The sequence below is a fragment of the Stylophora pistillata genome, chromosome 8 (genome assembly GCF_964205215.1).
Source record: "Stylophora pistillata chromosome 8, jaStyPist1.2, whole genome shotgun sequence".
In the NCBI taxonomy this organism is placed as follows: Eukaryota; Metazoa; Cnidaria; class Anthozoa; order Scleractinia; family Pocilloporidae; genus Stylophora; species Stylophora pistillata.
Genome location: NC_142526.1, coordinates 5,881,874 through 5,905,091, shown reverse-complemented (window position 1 = coordinate 5,905,091; position 23,218 = coordinate 5,881,874). Strand labels below are relative to the sequence as shown.

The window sequence follows — 23,218 nt, the reverse complement described above, 5'->3', positions numbered from 1 at the left end:
ACTGCCAATAGCCTATTTCCGAATTACTCTTGGCCTCATTTTCAAAACGAGTCCTGGTGCTCATCCTTTCGTATGATAATAAGTTTTCATTCACATGCAAATTAAACTCTTCGCAAATTTTATCAATTTTCCATTCTTTCTCGTCAGATTTCTTTTCAGAAAAATTCGGCACAGTTTTTGAAAACGAGTACAACTTGAGCATAGTTTGAAAACCTTCGAGCACATAATATGCAACATCTACACGCCACCCGGCCCCCACCCCGCGCCCATCCAACTCTTCTTCATCAGGAAGGGAATACTTTTTCGCGCGCCAGAGCTCAGATATCATGTGATCGTCCATGTGACCAGCAAGAAACCAATGAGAATTTAGAAAGCTAAGATCTTTTCGCGCAACGGACTGTTACAGGCGCAGTGATGCCTTTGTAGACAAATCCAGTGAAAGGAAAGAGTGTCTTTTTGTGGTAAGTTGTAGCAATTCCATCCTATCAGTTCCTTATCGCTTTGTTTTAGCCTTGCAGTTAGTTTACGGTCACCTCATTCGATGTTTAGATCGTTTGATCCTCTTTCGGGGGCCTCGAGTGAAAAAACCTCATTTCGATGTCAGTGCACGGAATAGGTTCACCTTGTTCGGAAAAAAGTCCCTCGTAGGTTGGAAAAGATCCAGGTCGGAAGCCTCCCTTTTAATGTATACGTATTCACCCGTTCCATGTTTCGAATGTTATGCATGTGCAGATTTTGTTAGAAACGTAGGCACAGTGGACAAAATTCTGGCAATGAAACCAAAATCGATGTGGAATCCATTAAGAATCTGCGATCAAGAGTTCCTCAACTGCAATCTACTTTCGATCGAACACACGATTCGCTACTCTCTACTTCCATTCACTTGTAGGTGTCACATGTACGTATTTCACAAAGTGTTAAAGGACTGGGGGAATGAGTTCGTTATATCGCGGTTTGGTTAATAATTGTTGTTAAACTAATTTCACAATGGCATGCACCATCGCGTGATTTAAATGGAAACTTTTTGTCACAGAAATATCTCAATAGCTGTGATCTGCAAACCATGGAAGCTTTGAGAAATTTTTTTCATTATCTAAAAAGAGGGCAGTTTACTATTTGAATCAGGGACTTAATCCAAAAAGAGCTGCTAAATTTGCGAAGCAAGCGAGCTGCCCTGAATAATGAAACGAAGGAACACCGTGGATGGACGGAATTGCCGAATATCTTAAGATGCAGAATGACGGAATATCCTAAAATGCGGAACGCCTTTTTATATGAAACCCAAGTCTCAAACAAAGGAATTGCAGTAAAACAGGAAAATATGTATAATTAACAGGCGTAATTAAAAGAAGCATCATTAGATGATCATTGTTGGCGCATGAGAAGACACACAGGGCTTGCACTGAAAGTATCACGGAGAGCTTCATACAATTCCTTATAATCTTATTTTAAGGCGGATGGCAGGTGTTGTCACGTATGATCCTTGTAAGGGTCATACGTGACAACACCTGCCGCGCCTCGACTAATGCTAAAAAAGTGCCATACAATTCCTTGTAATTTTTATTATAAAGAATTGTAGGGAGCTCTCTGAGATACTTACAGTGCAAACCCTGTGTGTCTTCTCATGTCAGTGGATTGGGGAACCATGAGACTTGCGAGCAAGACCCTTCAAATTATTATTATTATATTATTATTGTTATTAGTGAGATACAATGAAATATATAAGTTCATATATTTTGTACTGCGGTATGAGATACATATGATGCACGATCCTCGCAGTAGATAGCGCTATTTAAGCAATAGCGAAAATCAGACCTGAAAAAAATCAGGCCTTTATGGGATTCGAACCACTGACCTCTGCGATACTAGTGCAGCGCTCTACCAATTGAGCTAACAAGCCAACTGGGAGCAGGCCGTTAAGTTGATTCGTAATAAACCCGTGAAAGTGATAAATGAGATACATTTATCATCGCTATCTACTGCAAGGATCGTGCATCATATGTATCTAATATCGCAGTACAAAATATATGAACTTCATACATTTCATTGTATCTCATTTATCACTTTCACGGGTTTATTACAAATCAACTTAATGGCCTGCTCCCAGTTGGCTTGTTAGCTCAATTGGTAGAGCGCTGCACTAGTATCGCAGAGGTCAGTGGTTCGAATCCCTTACAGGCCTGATTTTTTCCAGGTCTGATTTTCGCTATTGCTTAAATAGCGCTAATTACTGCGAGGATCGTGCATCATATGTATTGTTATTATTGTTGTTATTTGTCACCATTGAGTTATCGGTTGAATATCAATTAGACAATATATCATCTTTCTCTGGTGGAACAGACACTCATTAAATATGCAGGGGTTTTCTGTTCTGCATGTGAGACAAATATTCTGCAACACTTCCTTCTAAAATTAGTATACAACCTCCAGTTCTTTTTGATGCTATAAAATTATTGTGCTTTACCAGTAGCCACACGCAGTCTTTGACTGTCTATTTTTCCTCATATGAAATGAATTTTGTGAAACATTCAATGATATAGTCTGCTTGAAGTTCTATGTGTATAGCTATGATAACTACAACATTTAATTTGGAACTTGTTAATTGTCTTTCTTTCCATCTTTTACTTTTTTTGCTTCTTGCTTGATAATGTCTTTGTGTGTAGACCTAAGCCTGGGGTCCTATGCAATCTGGAAACTTGGAACTAATTTTTAAGAATCAATTTTTTTCAGATTATTTACGCTCTGGAAAGAGATAGCAAGAAATTCTACAATTACGATGGCTAATGGTAAGTAAATACAGATAAAAATAAAAGATATTCAGACTTTTTGGATAGTGAAATTTCCAAGTGTTGCCTTTTTATCAAGTTATTGTACAAGCAGTAGAAGAATGAGTCATGAAAGTAGTTTTTGAAAGTGAGTAGTTGTTATTATTGGTTTTTGGTTTTCATGTTGTAACTTGCCAATTATATTAAGATGCCTAGGCACCATTTCATTCCTCTGAAGCTCAAGCACAAAATCCTGCCCAGAGTATTTTTTTTCTCGTTCCATGATTTAAGCTTGTATAATGGAAACTGTGAGTTCTGAGCTCTACTTAGAACAGGAATGATTGTTTTCACCTTGTTTTCACCTTGTTTTCAAACCTGTGTCTCTGTCACTGGTTTTTAGACAAACCCTGTTCGGGGTTCTCAGTGAGCTAATCTTTTCAACTCGGGGAGTTATGGAATGGTAAGAGAGAAAAAGAGAAAGACAGGAGATACTAGCATTTGTTCCCCTGAGAATTTGACCCAAGGATTGTTAATTATATCAACTCTCCCTTTTTTAATCTGTTGGTTACCAACTGGGGACTTAAAATTGAAATTTTAGTTGTCAAATGTTTTTTCACTCACCATGGTGACCAAAATGGTCTTTGCGCACTACTGTTGTAGTAGTTTCAGTTCATTTACATGGCTACATAGTATTTTTCCAGTAATTCTTTGATTACTTTTTTCTGAATTTTATACAAAAGGCTTGAAAGAAATGGTGGTTGAATTACTCTCCATAAAAGACGGAGCCTTTGAAGAAATAAGGGCTTTATGGATAGAATCTGTAGATACCACTGGAGTAGAAACAGTGGGGGAGCTTTTTGAAAAATTTGAAAAGGAGAAAGGCCGCATGTTGTCCGCAGAGGATGTTAAAGAACTTTTATGGAATTTGTCATATGTTGACATTAAGGAAAAGGTGTTTGCCGATGATGCCCCTTGGAGGCCACAGAACAGTTCCAGCAGGATATGTAAGTTTTGAAATTGTTTGATAGAGTGAATAAAGATAATGGGTACAGGTAATTGCTAAGTACACCCCTTCACTGACTGGACTCGGGGTTCTTGTCAAGAGCTGCTAACCAGTTATTTTTTATTTTACCAGCTGTTCAAGTAAATGTTACTGGCTATTTCTCAAAGTTGTCTCATAATGTTTCCAATCTTTTAGAAAAAGATTGCATTAAGATATTATGTTAAGATATCTATCAGATGTTCCCAGTTTGAAAATATGCCATATGTTGAAGAAATCCTACTTGTTTTGACCAATGACCTGCCATGTTTCCTTTCCATTCTTCTCATGGCCAAATGAAAAGGCCCCACATTCATTAAAAAAAGTCATGGGTGACAACATGGCATCTGCACCCCCTTCCCCCTTCCCCCTTCCCTCTTTCCCCTTCCCCCTCCCCCTTGCATGTCTGCTGGTCTGTACTGTTTATTGGCTTGTTTCGAATTGTTGATACAAGAAAGTCTGGTAACTAATTATAAGCACCAAGTTGAGGCTGAGGAGAAGATGCACTTATTTTGAAAGCAGATTGGAGTGATCATAGGTGGAATGTGAAGTTGTGTGCCATCCTGGTGTGTAATGCAGTGTCACGCAATATCAAAACAAAGTTAATGGAGCTAAAGCATTGAAAGAAAACGAATCTGTGTCCCAAGAGCAAGAGTAAGGCATGCAGGGGCCACTAGTCTGTTTCTTGTCAAACAGACATTGACCACAAACAAATGGACGAGATGATAAAAAATGTGTTGGATAACAAAACCATCCTAAACAAACTCAATCACAAGCCAGCATTGAAACAGTACTTTTCATGGATGACGCAAGGCTGTGGTCTCGCAGCACCCACTGGCCCATGGTGCCTTACTTTTGCTCTTGGGCAACTCAGTAATCTTAGTTTTTTCATGAAAAGCATATGCTGGGCACCTTGGATTAAATAGTTTCAGAGCGCTGGGGCCCCTTCAACTTTTCTCAGAGCACAGCCTTGATGATGTGCTGAAAAGGGATGAATTTGTGAAATTCTACACAGGATTTCAACTTTGGCCTGTCTAATGGCTGTTTATCTGTCTCGTCATCATGGTGGTACTTCATATCCTCCACATGACCATCTACAAATAAGCAAAAACCCTCAAGACTTTTGCACAAACAGTCTTCGTCGTAGCCATCTTTTCCAATCAGATAGTGGTAAATATCAGTAAAACCAAAATGAATGCAGAAGTAGTTTTCCTCCGGGCAATGTTAACTTGGAATCAATTAATTTGTCGCCTTTCAGTGATTCTCCTTCAATATTGGAACTTTTATTTCAGCTGTATTCCAAGAGAGTTCCAGTTGTCCTGCCCTTCTCCTAGTCTTGCCACTAATAGAAATTTGAATATCTCTTCCCTTTAAAAACTTTTAAAGTTCAGATACTTTCATACTAGGGAAGGGGCCTTACATTCACTGGAATATTGAGACAACTATTATTCCCCTCAGCCTCAACTTGGTGCTAAAAACTAGTTACCAGATTTTCTTGCACAAACAATTTGAAACTAGCCTATTGACTAGCCCATTCATGAATATATGGCCAATTGCCAGGCCCCCAACAGAGGAGCAGAATGCAAAGCAACATGGCATGCTTGCTATGCAAGCATAACTCTATTCAGTCACACACTCAATTCAGCTTATACACGTATTACAGTTTCTAATAACAATCATGCCAGTGTGGTGCGAAAATTGCAAAAAGTGATACCGGTAGTTTTTATGGGTTACTGTAATTTCCGGCCATTTACCTGCACGGCCGATTGCCTGCACCAGCTGATTATTGCATGCAGCGAAAAAAAAAGTGAACAGATTACCCGCACTGCTGGATAATTGTCACATAACCCGCACCTCCCTATTACCCACAGTGGTGTGTGTTTAAGGCAAAATCAACAGATTACCCGCCGGTAAACGGCCGGAAATTAAGGTAACAGTAATTTTCTTTGTTGCGACAGGGATATCTACTTCCCTGGGGAGTGCTCCTGATGGTGCTCCAACAACTGGGGGCCCAGGAGCTTTGATGGTCACAGGGCAAACAGCAGTTACTGTTTCAAACTTGGTTACCTCATCTCATGATTTTGCCAGACAGCAGGTACTTAGGTGTTGTGTCAGTAGATAAATGTTGCAAGGAAATTTCATGCAGAGGTTGGCACTAACAATGAATTGTTTTCATTCATCAGTTTACTTATTTGCTAGGTAGACCCTCATCTATGTATATCTTGAATTGTTTATAATTTACTGAAGAAATTAAGGACTGGCAGGTGTAAAAGCTAATTTCACAATACAGGATTAGAAATTAGAAGAGTAGAAATGGACCAAAACATCATGTGTTTCAAATGAAAATTAGCAAACAAAGAAGCCTTGACTTTGCTATGTTTTGTTGAAAAGTGTGTAGAAAGCAGCTAGAGCACAATTTAAGGAGTGTAGGGGGACACATGGGATGTAGTCAGGCATTCTTCCCTACTTCTTGAAATATCCTCATATAGGTAAAATATCGATTAAAAATTAGCTTGCAAATCACTTACACTAAATTGAATTTAAAATATGAGGCTGTCTTGAGTATTAGGGGGGCACACTGTTTAGTAGGGATGTAAATGTCGGGTAAATGGTTCTTTAGGGGGGTGTTACTTTGATTGATTTAAGATTTCTGTGTGTGGTAAACTTACAGTCACTCTGAAGAGTTACACGTGACTTCTTATTCTCTTTGGAACATCAAAAACCATTCAACCAGGCTTACAGAAGGATCACCTTTGTTTCTTTTGGGAGAGAGTGTAGTAGAGTCGTCTGGGCTAGAGTACCAATTTATGAAAGATGTCTGAGTCATTCAAAACAATTTTTAAAAGATATGAACTGCTTGCATTTCCTTGCATGGTTTCCTTATTAACAGCCCAACAATCACATTTGTAGTTGTTACAGGAAATGCACTCTTGTCTAGCATGCTTATGCAAGAAGCTGTCTTACCAATTGATTTTGTAGGGGTTCAGAGTTAGCTGCTAAAAATTTTAGCAGATAACACAGGGGTTTCATTAAGGGTCAGGCACTGGCCAAATTGACCTGTTGTAAGGACAGTTTTGCCCACCTGGTTTAACAATCTGGAGGAAGGTTTATCTTATAAAGAAGTTAAGTTTAAAAAGTTTTGCCCGCCTGTGAAAACCAGTTGCCCTCCTGCTGAAAAAATTAATGAAACCCCTGATAACATGCTATGACTTACAGAATCAAACCCTTTGCCTGAACTTATATCTGTTGTTAATTGATGTATTAATTATTGGTAATTTTGTTAGATATTTATTTTATGTTTTTATCATGTGTGCTAGACTTTGAGAAAAGAAAATAAAGCCCTTAGAGCCATGTTCAGGAATCGGGGGAAGAGTTTTAGAGTTTTGTGTCTTAAATATTATTTAAAGAAGGTAATTTATTGTTATTGACTGTGTTGATGTTGTAAATTGGCCATCGTCAAGAGTTTCTAAAGCTTAATATGTTTTGAGTGTAGACCTTTTGTCCAAGTGAATGATGAAAGCAGTGGCCAATTTACATTATCGACTCAGTTGATAAAACCAAATTATCTTGTAATACTTCCCCACTGACACAGTGTACCACAGTTTCTTTAGCAACTTTCATTCAAACAATTTAACTCAAGGGGTAAAAATTTGTTGAAGATTGCTATTGCTTTATATATGACTTGATGTAATATTTCATTTGGTTTGGTTTCTGTCCATTGTTGCATAACAATTATTGTAGCGCCAGCTAAGTCAAAGAAAAACGAAACATTAAAGCTTACAATGTTAACTTTATCTCAATGGCCAGGAGAACTGACTTTTGTTTCAAAACAACGTACGTCAGTATGTTTTTGTGCTTCAGATCAATCGTGTGTTGCTTTCAATGTTTTTTACGTGGTTCCTCACCCTTTGGAAAAGTAGTTTCCCATGAAACCCCCTACCCTTCGGAAATTACTGCCCTTGGACCCCCCCTCCCCCTCAGAATTTCCAAGGATCTTCTGTAGGGGGTTTGGATATTTTCTGGAACCACACATTCACCTCAGGCTCAGTGAATATTCTTGATTAGTATACACACACTCAGTGATCTTGGTGTTTCAAGCAATCTGATTGGTTCGCTATCTCGGGCTATTCAACAATATACACCTCCGAGCGAGTGGATAATGTGAAAAAAAAATGGCGGATGTAAACTCGCGTTTCGCTAAAGTTTCAGAAGCAGAAATTGCCTTTAAATGGTTTCCTTTTAATTTTGTTGAGATCACTTCGTGTGTATATACTAAAAAAATTATTCTTTTCAATCTCAGTGAATAGTGGCTTTTGGGAATATTTACCTCGCTGCTTCGTGGCTTGGTAAATATTCAGCCACTATTCACCTCAATTTCAAAGAATAATTGTTAGATAATCCCAAAGACAAAGTTGAGGGAATAGTCAACATTATTATCGAACTGTGCTTTGTAGGGTAGGAATAACACCTAAAATGTGCACGACTATCTTGTGGTATTTTACTCCAGAGAACTGGTTTGACAGGTTTTCTCTTACTGCATGAGTGACAAAATAGATATCTGTGAAATTTGCCCACATTGAAATAACAATTTGGCATGTTGGATAATAAATATCTTATCAGACGTTTTGTTGTGTGGTATTGCTGAATTTTTACTCGTTATTTGTATTTTGACTTGCCTCACAGGCTTGTCAAAATACACCATAACTTGCAAAATACTCAGCGACACTACACAACAAAATGTTTAATAAGATATATATATATTCACTGAGCCTAAGGTGAATAATTGTTTTAGTATTATTGCTCAGGTGCTTTTGATTTTTGTTGTTAATATTCGTTTTGATGCTTAAACCCTTCTGTTTTAATTATTTTGATTACTTAGGAAACATTAAGAGCCAGTTTCCACTAGAATTTAACAGTTTCATATAATTCACTCAACAAAAACTTCATATCTTTTTCTGAAAAGTGTTACTTCAAACTAGGTAGCATCCTTTGTGTTCTTTGAAATTGAAGTTTCTTTATGGCATTCATCATAATCAGTTCCTCTGTAAAAGTGACAAACAGAGCAAAATTTAGCACCCCTGCCACAATCACCTTGCGCCAGGTGATTAGCAAGATATGAACCAATCCTCAACCAATCAGAGTGTGTGCATCTCTATAATCACCAGACCAATTATCCTAAATACTGATAATCTTTTTTTATGAACTGACCAGGTTGCATTGCTACATGGATGTGTACATGTACATGTCCTATAGTTGAAATCCATGTGTCATTTTTCAGTGCAAGTTAAAACAGAGTAAATCACATACCAGTGGGAATAAGTAATAAAGCGCCAGCTAACGAAATTATATTTGCCATAATGACTCATGATGAAGAATGTTTTTTTTTCTGCAGAGAACACCCGGATTGAGTAGAACATTGCATGGCCAAAATTGTTATCTACAAGAGAAACTAAAGGTATGTTAACTTAATGACTTAGCCATAATGACTCATGATGAAGAATGTGTTTTTTTCTCTGCAGAGAATACCCGGATTGAGTAGAACATTGCATGGTCGAAATTGTTATCTACAAGAGAAACTAAAGGTATGTTAACTTAATGGCAGATTTTTTTGTGGTGGTGGTTTTTTTTACAATTTTATTTCTATGATTAGGTACAAAGTACAGTGCTTTTATGACATATTAATATCATAGGTATATGCAAACTGCATTCACTACAATGAACAATAATGATGCAGCTATTTAATCTATGTTTTATTCTCCTTGTTGTGCATTATCGCTCAAGTCTTAAAATCCAAGTTACAAAACATTTCAGCGGATTGAACTGAATGCTGCTGCTGCTTATCTTCTTTACTTATTTAATTTTTTCTTCTTTACTTCATTAATTAGTTCTTTACATTAACTCAGATTACATGACTTGTTATTTCCTTTGGAACATATCAAAAACCATTCAACCAGGCTTACAGAAGGATCACCTTTGTTTCTGTTGTAGAGTCGTCTGGGCTAGAGTACCAATTTATCAACGATGTCTAGGTCTTTCAAAACAATTTTTAAAAGATAAGAACTGCTTGTGTTTCCTTGCATGGTTTCCTTATTAACAGCCCAGCAATCACATTTGTAATTGCTACAGGAAATGCACTGTTGTCTAGCATGCTCATGCAAGAAGCTGTCTTGCCAATTGACTTTTCAGGGTTTCAGAGTTAGCTGCTAAAAAGTTTAGCAGATAACATGCTATGATTTACAAAATCAAACCCTTTCCCTGGTAACTTATATCCATTATTGATTGATGTATTAATTATTGGTGATTTTGTTAGATCTTTATTTTATGTTTTTATCATGTGTGCTAGACTGCGAGAAAAGAAATTAAAGCCCTTGGCGCCATGCTCAGGACTTGGGAGGAGAGTTTAGAGGTTTGTGTCTTAAGCATTAAAAGATCATTTATCAAATCAAACCCTTTCCCTGGTAACTTATATCCGTTATTGACTGATGTTTCAATTATTGGTGATTTTGTTAGATCTTTATTTTATGTTTTTATCATGTGTGCTAGACTTCGAGAAAAGAGATTAAAGCCCTTGAGGAGAGTTTAGAGGTTTGTGTCTTAAACATTAAAAGATCATTTATTTTTATGGGTTGATGTTGTAAATTGGCCAACATCAAGAGTTTCTAAAGCTTAATATGTTTCAAGTGTAGACCTTTTGTCCAAGTGAATGATGAAAGCAGTGGCCAATTTACATTGTCGACTCAGTTGATAAAACCAAAATATCTTGTAATACTTCCCCGCTGACACAGTGCACCACAGTTTCTTTAGCAACTTTCATTCAAATGTTTTAACTCAAGAGTTAAAAATTTGTTGAAGATTGCTATCACTTCATAGGACTTGATTTAATTATTCATTTGGTTCGGTTTCTGTCCATTGCTGCTAAACAATTATTCACCTCAGGCTCAGTAAATATTGTTGAATAATCCCCAAGACAAATTCAATGGAATAGTCAACATTATTATCTGACTGTGCTTTGTAGGGTAGGAATAACTCCCAAAATGAGCACAAATATCTCATGGTATTTTTACCCCAGAGAACTGGTTTGACAGGTTTTTCTTATTGCACGAGTGACTAAAAAAATATCTGTGAAATTTGCCCACATTGAAATAACAATTTGGCGTGTTGGATAGTAAATCTCTGATTAGACGTTTTGTTGTGTGGTATTGCTGAATTTTTACTTGTTATTTGTATATTGACTCACCCCACAGGCTTGTCAAAATACTCCATAACTTGTAAAATACTTAGTTCTTATTAACAGAGTGGGAGGTCTGAATGGGAGAATCTTGACCGATGTCACCAGTACAGAGCGAACACGGTGAGGTCTGTACCAGCAACTGAGGTCAAGATTCTCTCATACAGACCAACCTAGCTTGGTTAATAAGATGTTTATGGCTATCTCGTATATGCCATTTTTTATGTTCTTTGTACCTTGTTTTTCTAGACTGCTCTAGATGCCAGTCTAGATGGAAAAATATAGACTGCTTTTAATATTGATTTCAGCCAATCAAAGTTGTGAATTTGGTAGTTCCCAGTCCTTGTGTGACACAGCCATAAATTATAATAATCAGTAATACTACACAATAAAATGTTTAATAAGATATATATATATATATATGTTGTAGTTAAAATTTTTCCATAGGTAATTTTTTTTTAACTAGGTAAATATATTTGTTAACTAGGTATTTTCTATTTTAACCAGGTAATTTTTACTCAGTCAACTGTCTAAAAAAGGGCCTTCATTTTCTGGGGTGTGGATGAAAAATAGGGGCCTGGTATTTTTAGGGGGTTCTTAAAAGATAGAGAGGAATTAACAAAATTAATTATATCACTTTCACATTCCTCTCTTGGTCCCTTTTTCCTTCTATCCACCTCTACTCTTTCACTATCTCACAATTCTGGTTATTAAATAATAACTAAGTTCCATCTATATTAATACCAATACTTCATTGAGAATAAAGAAGCATTACTTACCCTCTGCGTATTGAACCTAAGACCTTCGTAGCAGATTAGATTTCCTGTCCATCACACTCTTCTCTATACCACACAGTCCTTGTTCTAAATACTTACTTTTTTCTTCCATTTATTCTCTCTTTGGTACCAGACTCACCTCGGTCAAAATTTAATTTATGCAAAACATGCATGCACTTGCGCACTTGTATGAAAATGGGACTTAATCATCAAAAGCAAAGAAAGCGATGGAGGGTGTACCGTTTTGTGTCACTAAAGACCCGTTTTATGAAAAGTTAGATGCTCTTAAAGGCTCCAAAAAAAGTAACAGTAAATTGACTGTCTACATAGATGATAAATTTTACGAGAATGCGAAGTACTGGCTCAAAAATGAACCCAAGAATCACGAGCAGTTCAGACTAATAAAGACAGATGTAGGGACGATTAAGGGGAAACAGTGGACCATTCAAAATGACAACATCTTGTCCAAGGAGCGAAAAATTGTGGTACCTAATAGCCAACTTCACGGCATTTTATCCCAAGCTCATTCTTTAACCGCACACCGTGGGAGAGATAAAACTGAAGAATTTGTAAAGAGAACATATGCAGAAATATCTCAACATGTTGTAACACTATTTGTTGGTCTGTGCCATCTACACCAACAACAAAAAAGTGCAACAGACCATTTGTAGTGGCCAATAACGAAACCAATACAGGCAAGTAATTTTCTGGCACACGTACAGTTGGAATTGATAGACTTTCAAAATTTGAATTGTTCTTGTGGAAAAAACCACAACTGGCTTTTATATGCAACTGATCATTACAGCAAGTTCTCCTGGCTTTTTCCTCTGTCACATAAAACCAGTGAGGAAGTATTAGAAGCAGTCACACAACTCTTTTGGCAGGTTGGCTTTCCCAGAAAGCTTCACACAGATAATGGAAGAGAATTCAAGAATAAGAACATGATAGACTTTTGCAATAAACATAAAATTGACCTAGTTCAAGGAGCTCCAAGAACTCCACAAATGCAGGGACTAGTTGAAAGAAACAACCGAACTGTTAAGGAAAACTTAGCAAACATCCCTAAGGAGAAACAAGTCAGCTTGAATACCTGGTGCAGATTTGCTGGAGAGGCTGTCTATAAGAGAAATGTCACAATACACAGAGCAACTTCAAGAAGCCCATATGAACTTGTCTTCGGCATTCTTCCCCATAGAAGCATGCCAACAACACCATCACCACAACAATGTTCCTCTATGGAAGCAGATAGACAACAAGAAGGTGAAGATGAAAATGAATGTTCAGAGAACACAATTGAAACAGAAGTTGAGGAGCCTCAGTGCTTTCATTAAGATTTGAAATAGGTGGCTACCTCGGGACAACATCCGCCGGAGAGCGACTTGATTGCGACTTAGCGTGGCGACTGCGACTTGAGCGCGGTGAAATATACCCGGCGACTCGCAACAGAATAGCCGCCGGAGCTCCGGCGGGTGCCAGGTCTTATTGAAAGCACTGAGCCTACCAGAGTCTCAGATGTAAACAATCCTACCTGCAAAAGAAAAGCTGAAGAAAGTTCATCTCAAAACAGAAAAGAAATAAAAAGCCAAACAAATCCAAAACAAAATATATACAATAAAAAAATGAAATCTGCAAGACTGAGTGTAAAGAAATTTGAAGTAAATGATTACGTGTGTCAAAATTGATAAGATTGATAAGAGTAGTGCACTTCATCCCAGTGTTCTATTTGGGAAAATAGGTGAAATGGAAAACACATATGCAAGAATATCAACCAAATTTGGTTTAATAACAACTCTCATTTCCCCCTCAAGATTGACAAAATGCTCAAGCCCAAATATTGTTTTTGAAACTACTAAAGAAATAACGTTTACAGCAGCATGTAAAATGGCAATGGAACAATAGAAAATAAAACTGCTTTCATGTTTATTTTTATATTTGTTGTGTTTTATAGCAACAGCAAACCATCTTATTTTTTTTTTCAAAACCTATCTTCCTTTTTTCTGTTCTTCAATCTGCAAGTACATCTGAACCCTGACCCTAAACCTAAACCTTATCCCTAACCCCAAACCTAATCCTTAACTTGAACCCTTAACCTAGATCTAATCCTCTGATTGACTAACTGACAGAATCAGGCTAATTGCAGTGAAGATCTTGCTCTCTCAGATTGTTATATCCTTATCTTGACAAACCCCAATATCTCTATCACTGTTATCAATAAAAAAAACAGTTAGTTACCCTATAGCAAGTGAAAAAAATGTTTTGGTGCAAAATTACCAAGGTTAAAAATATTGTACCGGGTGAAAAATAAAATTTACCTTCGAAAAAAACTTACCTGCAACATATATATTCACTGAGACTAAGGTGAATAATTTTTTTAGTATAATTGCTTACTAGATCCTTTTGATTTTTGTTATTAATATTTTGTTTTGATGCGTAAACCCTTCTGTTTCAATTATTTTGATTACTCTTGAAATATTAAGAGTCGGTTTCCACTAGAATTTAACAGTTTCATTTAATTCACTCAACAAAAACTTCTTATCTTTTTCTGAAAAGTGCTACTTCAAACTAAGTAGCATCCTTTGTGTTCTTCGAAATTGAATTTTCTTTATGGCATTCATCAGTTCCTCTGTAAAAGTGACAAAACACAGAGCAAAGTTTAGCACCCCTGCCATAATCACCTTGTGTCAGGTGATTATAGCAAGATATGAACCAATCCTCAACCAATCAGAGTGTGTGCATCTCTATAATCACCAGACCAATTATACTAAATACTGATAATCTTTTTTTATGAACTGACCAGTTTGTAATGTGTATTGCTACATGGATGCATACATGAACATGTCCTTTAGTTGAAAGCCATGTGTCATTTTTCAGTGCAAGTAAAAACAGAGTAAATCACATTCCAGTGGGAATAAGTAATAGAGCACAAGCTAATGAAATTATATTTGCCATAATGACTCATGATGATGCATACATATTTTTTTTTTCTGCAGAGAGAAATGAAATTGAGTAGAACATTGCATGGCGAAAATCGTTATCTACAAGAGAAACTAAAGGTATGTTAACTTCATGGTGGTTTATTTTTTTTGTTTGTTGTTTTTTTTTTTAATTTTATTTCCGTGACTAGGTTACAGTCCTTTTTTGTATTAAGAAAGTCTTAATACAAAACTTGTCATGGTATTGATTGTTAGAAGAATGCATATGCATCTTTCACAGTTCACATAAAAATAAAAACCAAATTAACAGATTTATATTTATATTTTTAATGAATGCTTCAGTTATATTTGAATCAGCCAAACCAAAGTTCATTTCAGTTCAGTAAAATCCCCTTGGCACTGTGGCCTTATGAACAAACAAATCAGAAAAGTGTATTTTTACCTACATCAGGGTTTCTGTCCGCACTAGTGGACTCTAGCTGGAAGTCATCTAATGGTTGAACTCTGTGTCGGCTGTAGCGGCTAGTGGACATGAACCCCTATCCATCTAGGCTTTTGATTGAGTTTCAACTAACATGATTATGAAGGTTACATTACAGGAAAAGGAGGAGATATTAGGGCAAAAAAATGTGGAAATCAGGAGCCCGGAACAAAGAATGTCAGTAGCATCCAGGGCCGGGTACCACAGAACAAGCTTCAAATGTAAGCAACTTAAAAATCAGGTGTATTTTAGTAGTACCTCCTAGTCTTTTTAAACAGCTATCGGCCATATATTTTTCTCTCACCATTTAATGATTTTGGCTTGCTAGATGATATCTTTGAATCCCAGATAGCGTACTTACCATGAAGAATAACAAAGAATAAATGAAACTGCTATTGTGTTGTGTACACTCTTAGTCATTGCATAGTGCAAAAACTATTGAAAAGTGATAGCTTCCATGTTTTAACCATTTTTTTTCATTGTAGATGTGGCAACTTCTGGGCCTGCTAATTTGGAGATTAATAGTAGTAGTGCTCTAACACCAATTGAAGAGTTCAATCTTGTGGTGACAGAAGGAAGAGCAATGAAGGCACCAGTCATGAATCAATCCACAGCCTCTCAATGGCAAACAAGTACCCATGATGTTTCAGAGGTGCAGGTATGTTAATACCATGTGTGAACAATGTTCAAATGTTGATGGTAAATTTTATTCAGAAATCAACAGTAACATTAAATTATCTTCATTTGTTGATCTGTCTCACTAGAAGACTTGCATCTGTGTATAGGTCCTGAATTGTTTGGAATTCTTTAAAGAAAGTACTGGAAGTCTTTAAAGAAAGGAGGAGGAAGTAGTTGAATATTTTTATGAAAAATCTGAAAAAATTAAAAATCATCTTGTGTTGGAAAAACCAATCGTTTGAGTGTCTTTAAGTTACTGTTTTGATGATAATTATTATAACTTTATTGATTTATTTATTGATTATTAATCTACTTTTTGACTTTTCTGTCGTTATTTGATGTTATGTACTTTGTTGACTGAGTTTGTTAGGGCAGGATGAAAAGATATTCAGCTCAAGGCCCTACTTATGTCAGTTTTCATTACGGTCACCTATGGGATTGCATGAGCAAGGCTGGACGGGTCATTTAATGAATTTAGTTATTGACGATTTTCTTATATCTTTATTTGTGTATTTATTGTGGCTGGCAGAAATTAAGAGAAGAAAATGCAGACCTCATAACCCAGCTCAGGAGTCAAGAGAGGAGTTCAGAAGTATGTCTTGTAGAGTTTAGGCTGGTGATGTCACTTGGTGGAGACTAGTCCAGGCCGGTCAAACGTAGGCAACAGTTCAATGCAAGTTCATGCAACATCGTCGTCTCGTGTTGTAAGATGTTGTGAAGAAGCTGGTCAAACGCACGTAACATCTTGCAACAAAGATTTGACCATGTTTAAACTTGATCCAACACGATACAACATCGTGCAACATGTTGCCACCTGGCCCCGGTTGTTCGAAGTATGGATAACGCTATGCAGTGGATAAATCTCTATCCGGTGGATAGCACCGTAAGTTTTGGCAACACTTATCCGCTGGATAGCGATTTATCCGTTGGATAGCGTTATCCGCTCTTTGAACAACCGGAGCCTGGTGGCCAAGCGTGCGAAACACTTTACGTGCAACAGCGCTAACAGATTTTAAGTTGAAATGTTGTGTGCGTTTGGCCGGGACTTAAGCTAACATACGTTTTGGTATTATATTTATATTAGTAACTTTGTTTAAGAACGATCCAGGTATGCTATTTTGAAATAATAACTTCATTTAAATTACCTACCAAAACATCTGGCAACGTAATTTTACAGAAGGAATGGTGGGGGCGAGAGATGTGGTTGGTACGCTGGACTCCAGGTCAGGAGGCACAGGTTCAAACCCTGGTCGGGACATTTTGTTGTGTTCTTGGGCAAAGCACTTTACTACCACAGTGCTTCCCTCCACCCAGGAGCATAACTTGGGGCTGGAATACTGTTAGGGAAGTTTGAAAAAATTGCTGGGGGGTAACCTTGCAATGGACTGGCATACCCTATAGGGGAAAAGTAATATGGAAACTGGGGTAAACCAGGCTGGACGGGCTAATAGGCTCTTGTACTGAGGTATACTTTATTATTCTTAAACCATGTGTATTTCACGGAAAGGGCAACTAGACATTTAGATTGTAAACTTGTGAGCAGCAATATCACATAAGCAAACCCATGTTTCCCCCACCCCCCCCCCCCAACCTTACGATGTTAGTTAGGTGGTTGCGTTGATATTTTGTTTGGAACCTTAAATCTACTCGGCCATTATCATAAATGGTATACTTAACAACTATTCACCGAAGTGGAGGTGGTTAGTGGTGGATATTTACCGAGCCGCGAAGCGGCGAGGTAAATATCCACCGCTAACCACCGACACTGAGGTGAATAGTTGTTTTACTATATACTAAAACAGTGAGATAATGTACACCACCGTTGTTAATTTAAGTGATTTCTTCGCTTGTCACGGATGGAAACCGGGACGCCATTTTTTCTCGAGTTGCTCGGAGGTAAATAGGAAAGGATATTCGGAGTTTGATTAGCCAATCAGAGCGCGCCTTCAACGCTATCCACTGTTTAAGTATATACTAACAGAGATAGAATAAATATATGAAAATCATATATTGAACTGCGGTATTTGATACGTATGATGCACGATCCTCGCAGTAGATAGCGCTATTTAAGCAATAGCGAAATTCAGACCTGAAAAAAATCAGGCCTGTACGGGACTCGAACCACTGACCTCTGCGATACGAGTGCAGCGCTCTAACCAATTGAGCTTGTTAGCTCAATTGGTTAGAGCGCTGCACTAGTATCGCAGAGGTCAGTGGTTCGAGTCCCGTACAGGCCTGATTTTTTTCAGGTCTGAATTTCGCTATTGCTTAAATAGCGCTATCTACTGCGAGGATCGTGCATCATACGTATCAAATACCGCAGTTCAATATATGATTTTCATATATTTATTCTATCTCATTTATCACTTTCACGGGTTCATTACGAATCAACTTAACGGCCTGCTCTCAGTTGGCTTGTTAGCTCAATTGGTTAGAGCGCTGCACTAGTATCGCAGAGGTCAGTGGTTCGAGTCCCGTACAGGCCTGATTTTTTTCAGGTCTGAATTTCGCTATTGCTTAAATAGCGCTATCTACTGCGAGGATCGTGCATCATACGTATATACTAACAATTATTCCATGAGCGCACGTTGAATGTGAGATGATACATAGCCAAAGAGGCGCGTAGCGCCGAATTAGCTATAATCATCGCATATCCAACAACCGCGAGTGGAATAATTGTTTAAAAAAAATGCCCCCAAGATATTACACGAATCTTCTCGACGATATTTTGCAAGAAGAAACCGGATGTTACAATGTAAAGATATAAGGTTATGGTATATTGGCTCATATATCATAATGGCTAAGCCAATAAAAAGTATTAATTAACAATTATTCCACGAGCGCGCGTTGGATATGAGATGATCTATGAGATGATAGATAGCCAACTCGGCGCTACGCGCCTCGTTGGCTATAATCCCCTCATATCCAACAAGAGCGAGTGGAATAATTGTTTTATTAAAAACGTTAAATTAAGTTATTAAATTCTATTAAATTTTATTAAATTTTTAGCTCCCTTTTAATTTCAAGCTGGCACGTACGCTTTCCATATTTTAGATAATGGTATATTGGCTGATATACCATAATGGCTAAGCCAATAAAAAGTGTTGAATTGCATTATCCAATGATCTAGTTTTTAATAATTAACAATTATTCCACGAGCGCGCGTTGGATATAAGATGATAGATAGCCAACGAGGCGAGTTGGCTGTAATCATCTGATATCCAACAAGCGCGAGTGGAATAATTGTTTTATTAAAAACTTTAAACTAAATTAAAATCTTATTAAATTTTTTAGCTCCCTTTTAATTTTAGACTGACACGTATGCTTACCATATTTGAGATTGCACTTAAAACTATATGTAGAGTTTAGGCTAGTGATGTCACTAGGTAGACTATTCCAGCCCGGTTAAACGCATGCAACATTTCAACGCATCATCTTGTAACATCGTTGTCTCGTGTAAGTAAGTAATTTTATTTAACCACATATCGCATATGAGCGATAGCTCGTTTAAGTGTAACTGTGGAAACCCACCCATCCCACCCCTGGGGAAGACATCCATCACACAGTAATCTCGTGCGTGGGAAATTAACGTCTCCTGCCCCCAACCCTGCAGGAGACAGGACCTCCATTTATTCGTCCCTATCCGCGAAGACTAGAATATCTTACCATCTCTTGATGTTATAAAAAGGTAGCTTATTCTTCTCAATTATTCAAAAACGGAATCGCCTGGGGGTTGAATGCTATCAATCTGAACATTTGATTGAGCTAAACCATTTCAGTTTATCGGAAAAAAACCCCAACAATTCGTATGAGTGATTTATGTTACCTTCAACAGGGTTATATTTTCCCTTGCCCTAGTTAACAAGTGATTGTAATGTTCTCTTTTTGAAACTGAACCAACGGAAACAAAACTTTTACATTACAGGTTAATTGTGAGGAAATAAAAAACTTGAACCAAAAGCTATCAGAGGCAGGCATCAGGTGCCACAAAACAGAGAAAGAATTACGTCACAAAGACGACATGATAAAACAGCTAAGTGCTGAGCGCCAACAGCTTTGTGAAAATAGGAAGCAAGATCTTGAAAATTTCGAGCAGCAAATACAACAAAAAACTGCAGAATGTCAAGCAGAGTGCGAAAGCCTATTGTGGCAACTGAACAATTTTCATCTGACCCAAAGAACAGCTAGAGAGGCAATACTATTTAACCAAGTTCAACAGGCTATAGCAGAGCGTGAGAGGCAGTTTGAAGAAAGACATCAGCAGATAGAGAGAGTAGCCAGAGAGAACTGTGCCCTCCACCAACAGCCAGAGGAACGTAGCTGGATTGTTCCACGCCATGAAGTTGTAGTCTACCGAGAACAGGAGCCTCTAGGGCGGAATTCCTGGGGAATAGTTTACAGAGGAAAGTTCGGCGGCTGCCCTGTTGCTGTAAAGGAACTTCACGGCGCCATCGACTCACCTCATTCTCGTAGGCTCTTTTACCGAGAGATGGAAATGCTTTCTCGGGCTAGGAACAAGAATATTCTGCAATTTATAGCTGGAGTATTTGATGATGGATTACCATGGATAGTCACAGAAGTTGCCAACGGTGGTAGTCTGGCAATGATTCTAGAAAATCGCGCATTGCAGCCTTCTGAATTATTCTCTATTGCTTCTGATGTAGCGCAAGGCATCCTCTCTTTACATCGTCACCCGGTACCAATGACTCATGGAGATATTAAACCCGGAAACGTGTTCATTTTCCAAATAGGGGAGCCCCCAGGAATACTTGCCAAGCTTGGCGACATGGGTAACGCAAATTTTGTATCTGGTGTCGAGGCGCCCGACCTAGTGTCGCCTGTGTACTTGGCTCCCGAAACACAAACACAACAGTTCACAACAAAAGTAAGGGGGTGATTTGATATACCAAGAAGTTTCTCTTAAAAGTGTAATTTCCATTTTGCTGTTTCGATCGCTATGAATGCGTAGAGAAAAAAGTCGGCTCTCCCATCAATCTGGCAGAGATCACAGAGTAAACGAATCTCAGGATAGTAAGTTCGTCTTCTTACGATTGCCAATTTACCAGCTCCCTTGTTTAGCACCGTGGTGGCATTTGAGCAATAAAATGGAAACCAGATACACAATTTGGGTTTTATGTACGTCGTTTGGTTGACAGATGCCCTAGTTAGAGCCATTTCATGTTAATGGTCCAAGAATTACGGCTTTGGTTTGGCTTTTATTAACTTTGCTTTGTGATCGGTCTAGAAAACTGGCACCATTCTTTCAACCAATCAATTGCGCAGCTAAAGGCAATCGTGGCTTCGGCTCTCGTTTCCCGCGCTTCCTGAGATTTGCTTATGTTTAATTTGGGAGCTGACTCTTTGTCGCCGTTAGTTGTCTCTAGACCTTTAATTACAAAGGAGGGACGTGAGCGAGAGGCGCACATGGGGGCAGGTGGAAGAGAGAAAAAGAAAAGTGTCTACTGCCTTTGGCCTTCCCGTCGTCCCATTTATCGTGGTAGTGCTAGTCTCTCGCGACTCTGCGGATGCGTTTCAAAAGCAGTAGACGACTAAGGACGATTCCGGTTTACATAGGATCATTTGAGTTCTGGTATTTTCCTTGACGTTTGTTGACCTATGTCAAACTGAGTCAGTCCACTGTTATTATTATTATTTTTTTTTTATTCTAGGCGGATGTATATAGTTTCGGGCTTGTGTTGATGGAGATGAACATCAGAAAACCACCTGTTCCCGGAGAAATTCAACGTCAAGTGGAACAAGTTACCAATACGTTCATGCAACGACTGATAAGAAGGTGCACCGCAACAAACCCAGATGACCGACCGGACATGGAAAGAGTGGCTTACGAGCTGGAGCAGTGTGAACTAAATGACAGCAGTCACGGGTTTAACTAGAGCAAGAGCACATTTTAGAAACCCAGTGAAAAGTATGTCGCGATCTCAAGAAATCCACTGATTAGACACTGATAATGTCTCAGATGATTTACATATAATGTGCGCAGATATTTTGCAAGTCGCGTAGTATTTTTCTGAGCCCGTAAGAGCGAAGAAAATACGAGCAGAGCAGAATACATGCTCGTATTACATGACAAACCATCGAATAAGGGATTTATTTTTCCACTATTATTTTATTTAAATTTTTCAGTCTGTTGGCTCCTAGTTTGCTAAACTTCGTATTGTCTTAGGTGAGCATCATTTACGTGTTCAAGTGACAAAAAAATTCTAGTGGGTGTCCAAGTTCTTTGCTGAAAAAAGTCATATCTAAAATTTGGAAAAACTAAACTAAGAAATACATTATTACGGTAAGATTAGCACTCAGAACATGAATATTATGATAAAGAATTTATTAAGGTCAGATTTTGACTTTTCCTATTTTCTTAGGAAATTACAAATTGCAGGGTTAAACTACATAAGTAATAAGTTCTTACTAAAACATTTAGTGATAAAAACGAGCGATAAAAAATATGAACGACGTTTCGACCGCTCCACGGTCATTTTTTCAAGTTAGAGTTCATGAGTAAATTTCCGCATATATACGATTTCTGAAACAATGGAATGAATGTAAAAGCTAAGTATTTACATATAAACAATAGAGCTAATAACTAATAACAAAGCGCTAAAATGAAGTGTAAATAAGCGGTGAAAAGGATGAAAATTAATATGAAGTGTTAAGCAAACAGCTTTGCGCGAATAGAAGCTGTTTGGGACTTGGTTTCTCCACACGCAATCGAAATTCGCTTTTCTCTATGAGGAAAAATGAATCAATGGTGCGACAAAACGATAAATTAGATTTGTATATTTTATTAACCTGTAGACGGCAGTCGATTTCATTACTTTCTTTCATAGTAAATAGGTAAAAAAAGTATTAACAATTCAAGTAATATTTAAAAAAGATGTCAGTATCTGATTATTTACTTTTTTATTGCAAATAGATACCTTGAAAAGAGAAACAAAAATCTCTCTAAACAAACTTATGTAGATTAGATTTTAGGAAAAACAATGTATTATGTCAAAGGCATTAAATAATTTTATCTGTTTAATGTTGGATTTAATACACTATCTTGAGCTTGATCAGTCAGCCTGTGTTGCGTAACTCAGAATTTTTCTGATGCTTCGATCGTTTCGAGGCTTTAGTTATTTACCCCCCCCCCCCCCCCCAGCAACCGCTCGGGCATTTAAACCTTTGGAGATTGGTTCGTACAAATCCCCCCCCCCCTCCTGCCTCGGGCAAAAAGTTGCGTTTCAATGTCCCACTCATGTTCAAGTTTTTATCGCACGATTCTTTGCGTGATCAACGAGTGTTGTTGAATTTAGGAAAG

At 37.7% G+C, this 23,218-nt stretch overlaps 1 protein-coding gene and 1 pseudogene across 3 annotated transcripts; both read left to right on the top strand.

Moving 5' to 3' along the window:
- The first annotated feature begins 366 nt into the window (after nt 1-366).
- Nucleotides 367-22,939, top strand: LOC111344837 (uncharacterized). Of its 3 annotated transcripts, none has more exons than XM_088731118.1 (14): nt 367-461; nt 2,731-2,786; nt 3,506-3,769; nt 5,763-5,899; nt 9,197-9,259; nt 9,324-9,386; nt 10,148-10,210; nt 10,348-10,389; nt 14,799-14,861; nt 15,341-15,443; nt 15,708-15,880; nt 16,430-16,492; nt 19,826-20,785; nt 21,570-22,939. In XM_088731118.1, the coding sequence occupies exons 2-14, from the start codon at nt 2,777-2,779 to the stop codon at nt 21,792-21,794; spliced, it is 2,229 nt and encodes a 742-aa protein (XP_088587244.1). In that variant the 5' UTR covers nt 367-461; nt 2,731-2,776; the 3' UTR covers nt 21,795-22,939. The 3 variants fall into 3 exon arrangements, with proteins under 3 accessions (XP_088587244.1, XP_088587243.1, XP_022807833.2); XM_088731117.1 differs by having other exon boundaries at nt 15,329-15,443; XM_022952098.2 differs by lacking the exon at nt 9,197-9,259 and having other exon boundaries at nt 368-461; nt 15,329-15,443.
- LOC148724636 (uncharacterized) lies at nt 10,405-14,792 on the top strand (annotated as a pseudogene).
- Nucleotides 22,940-23,218: the final 279 nt, after the last annotated feature.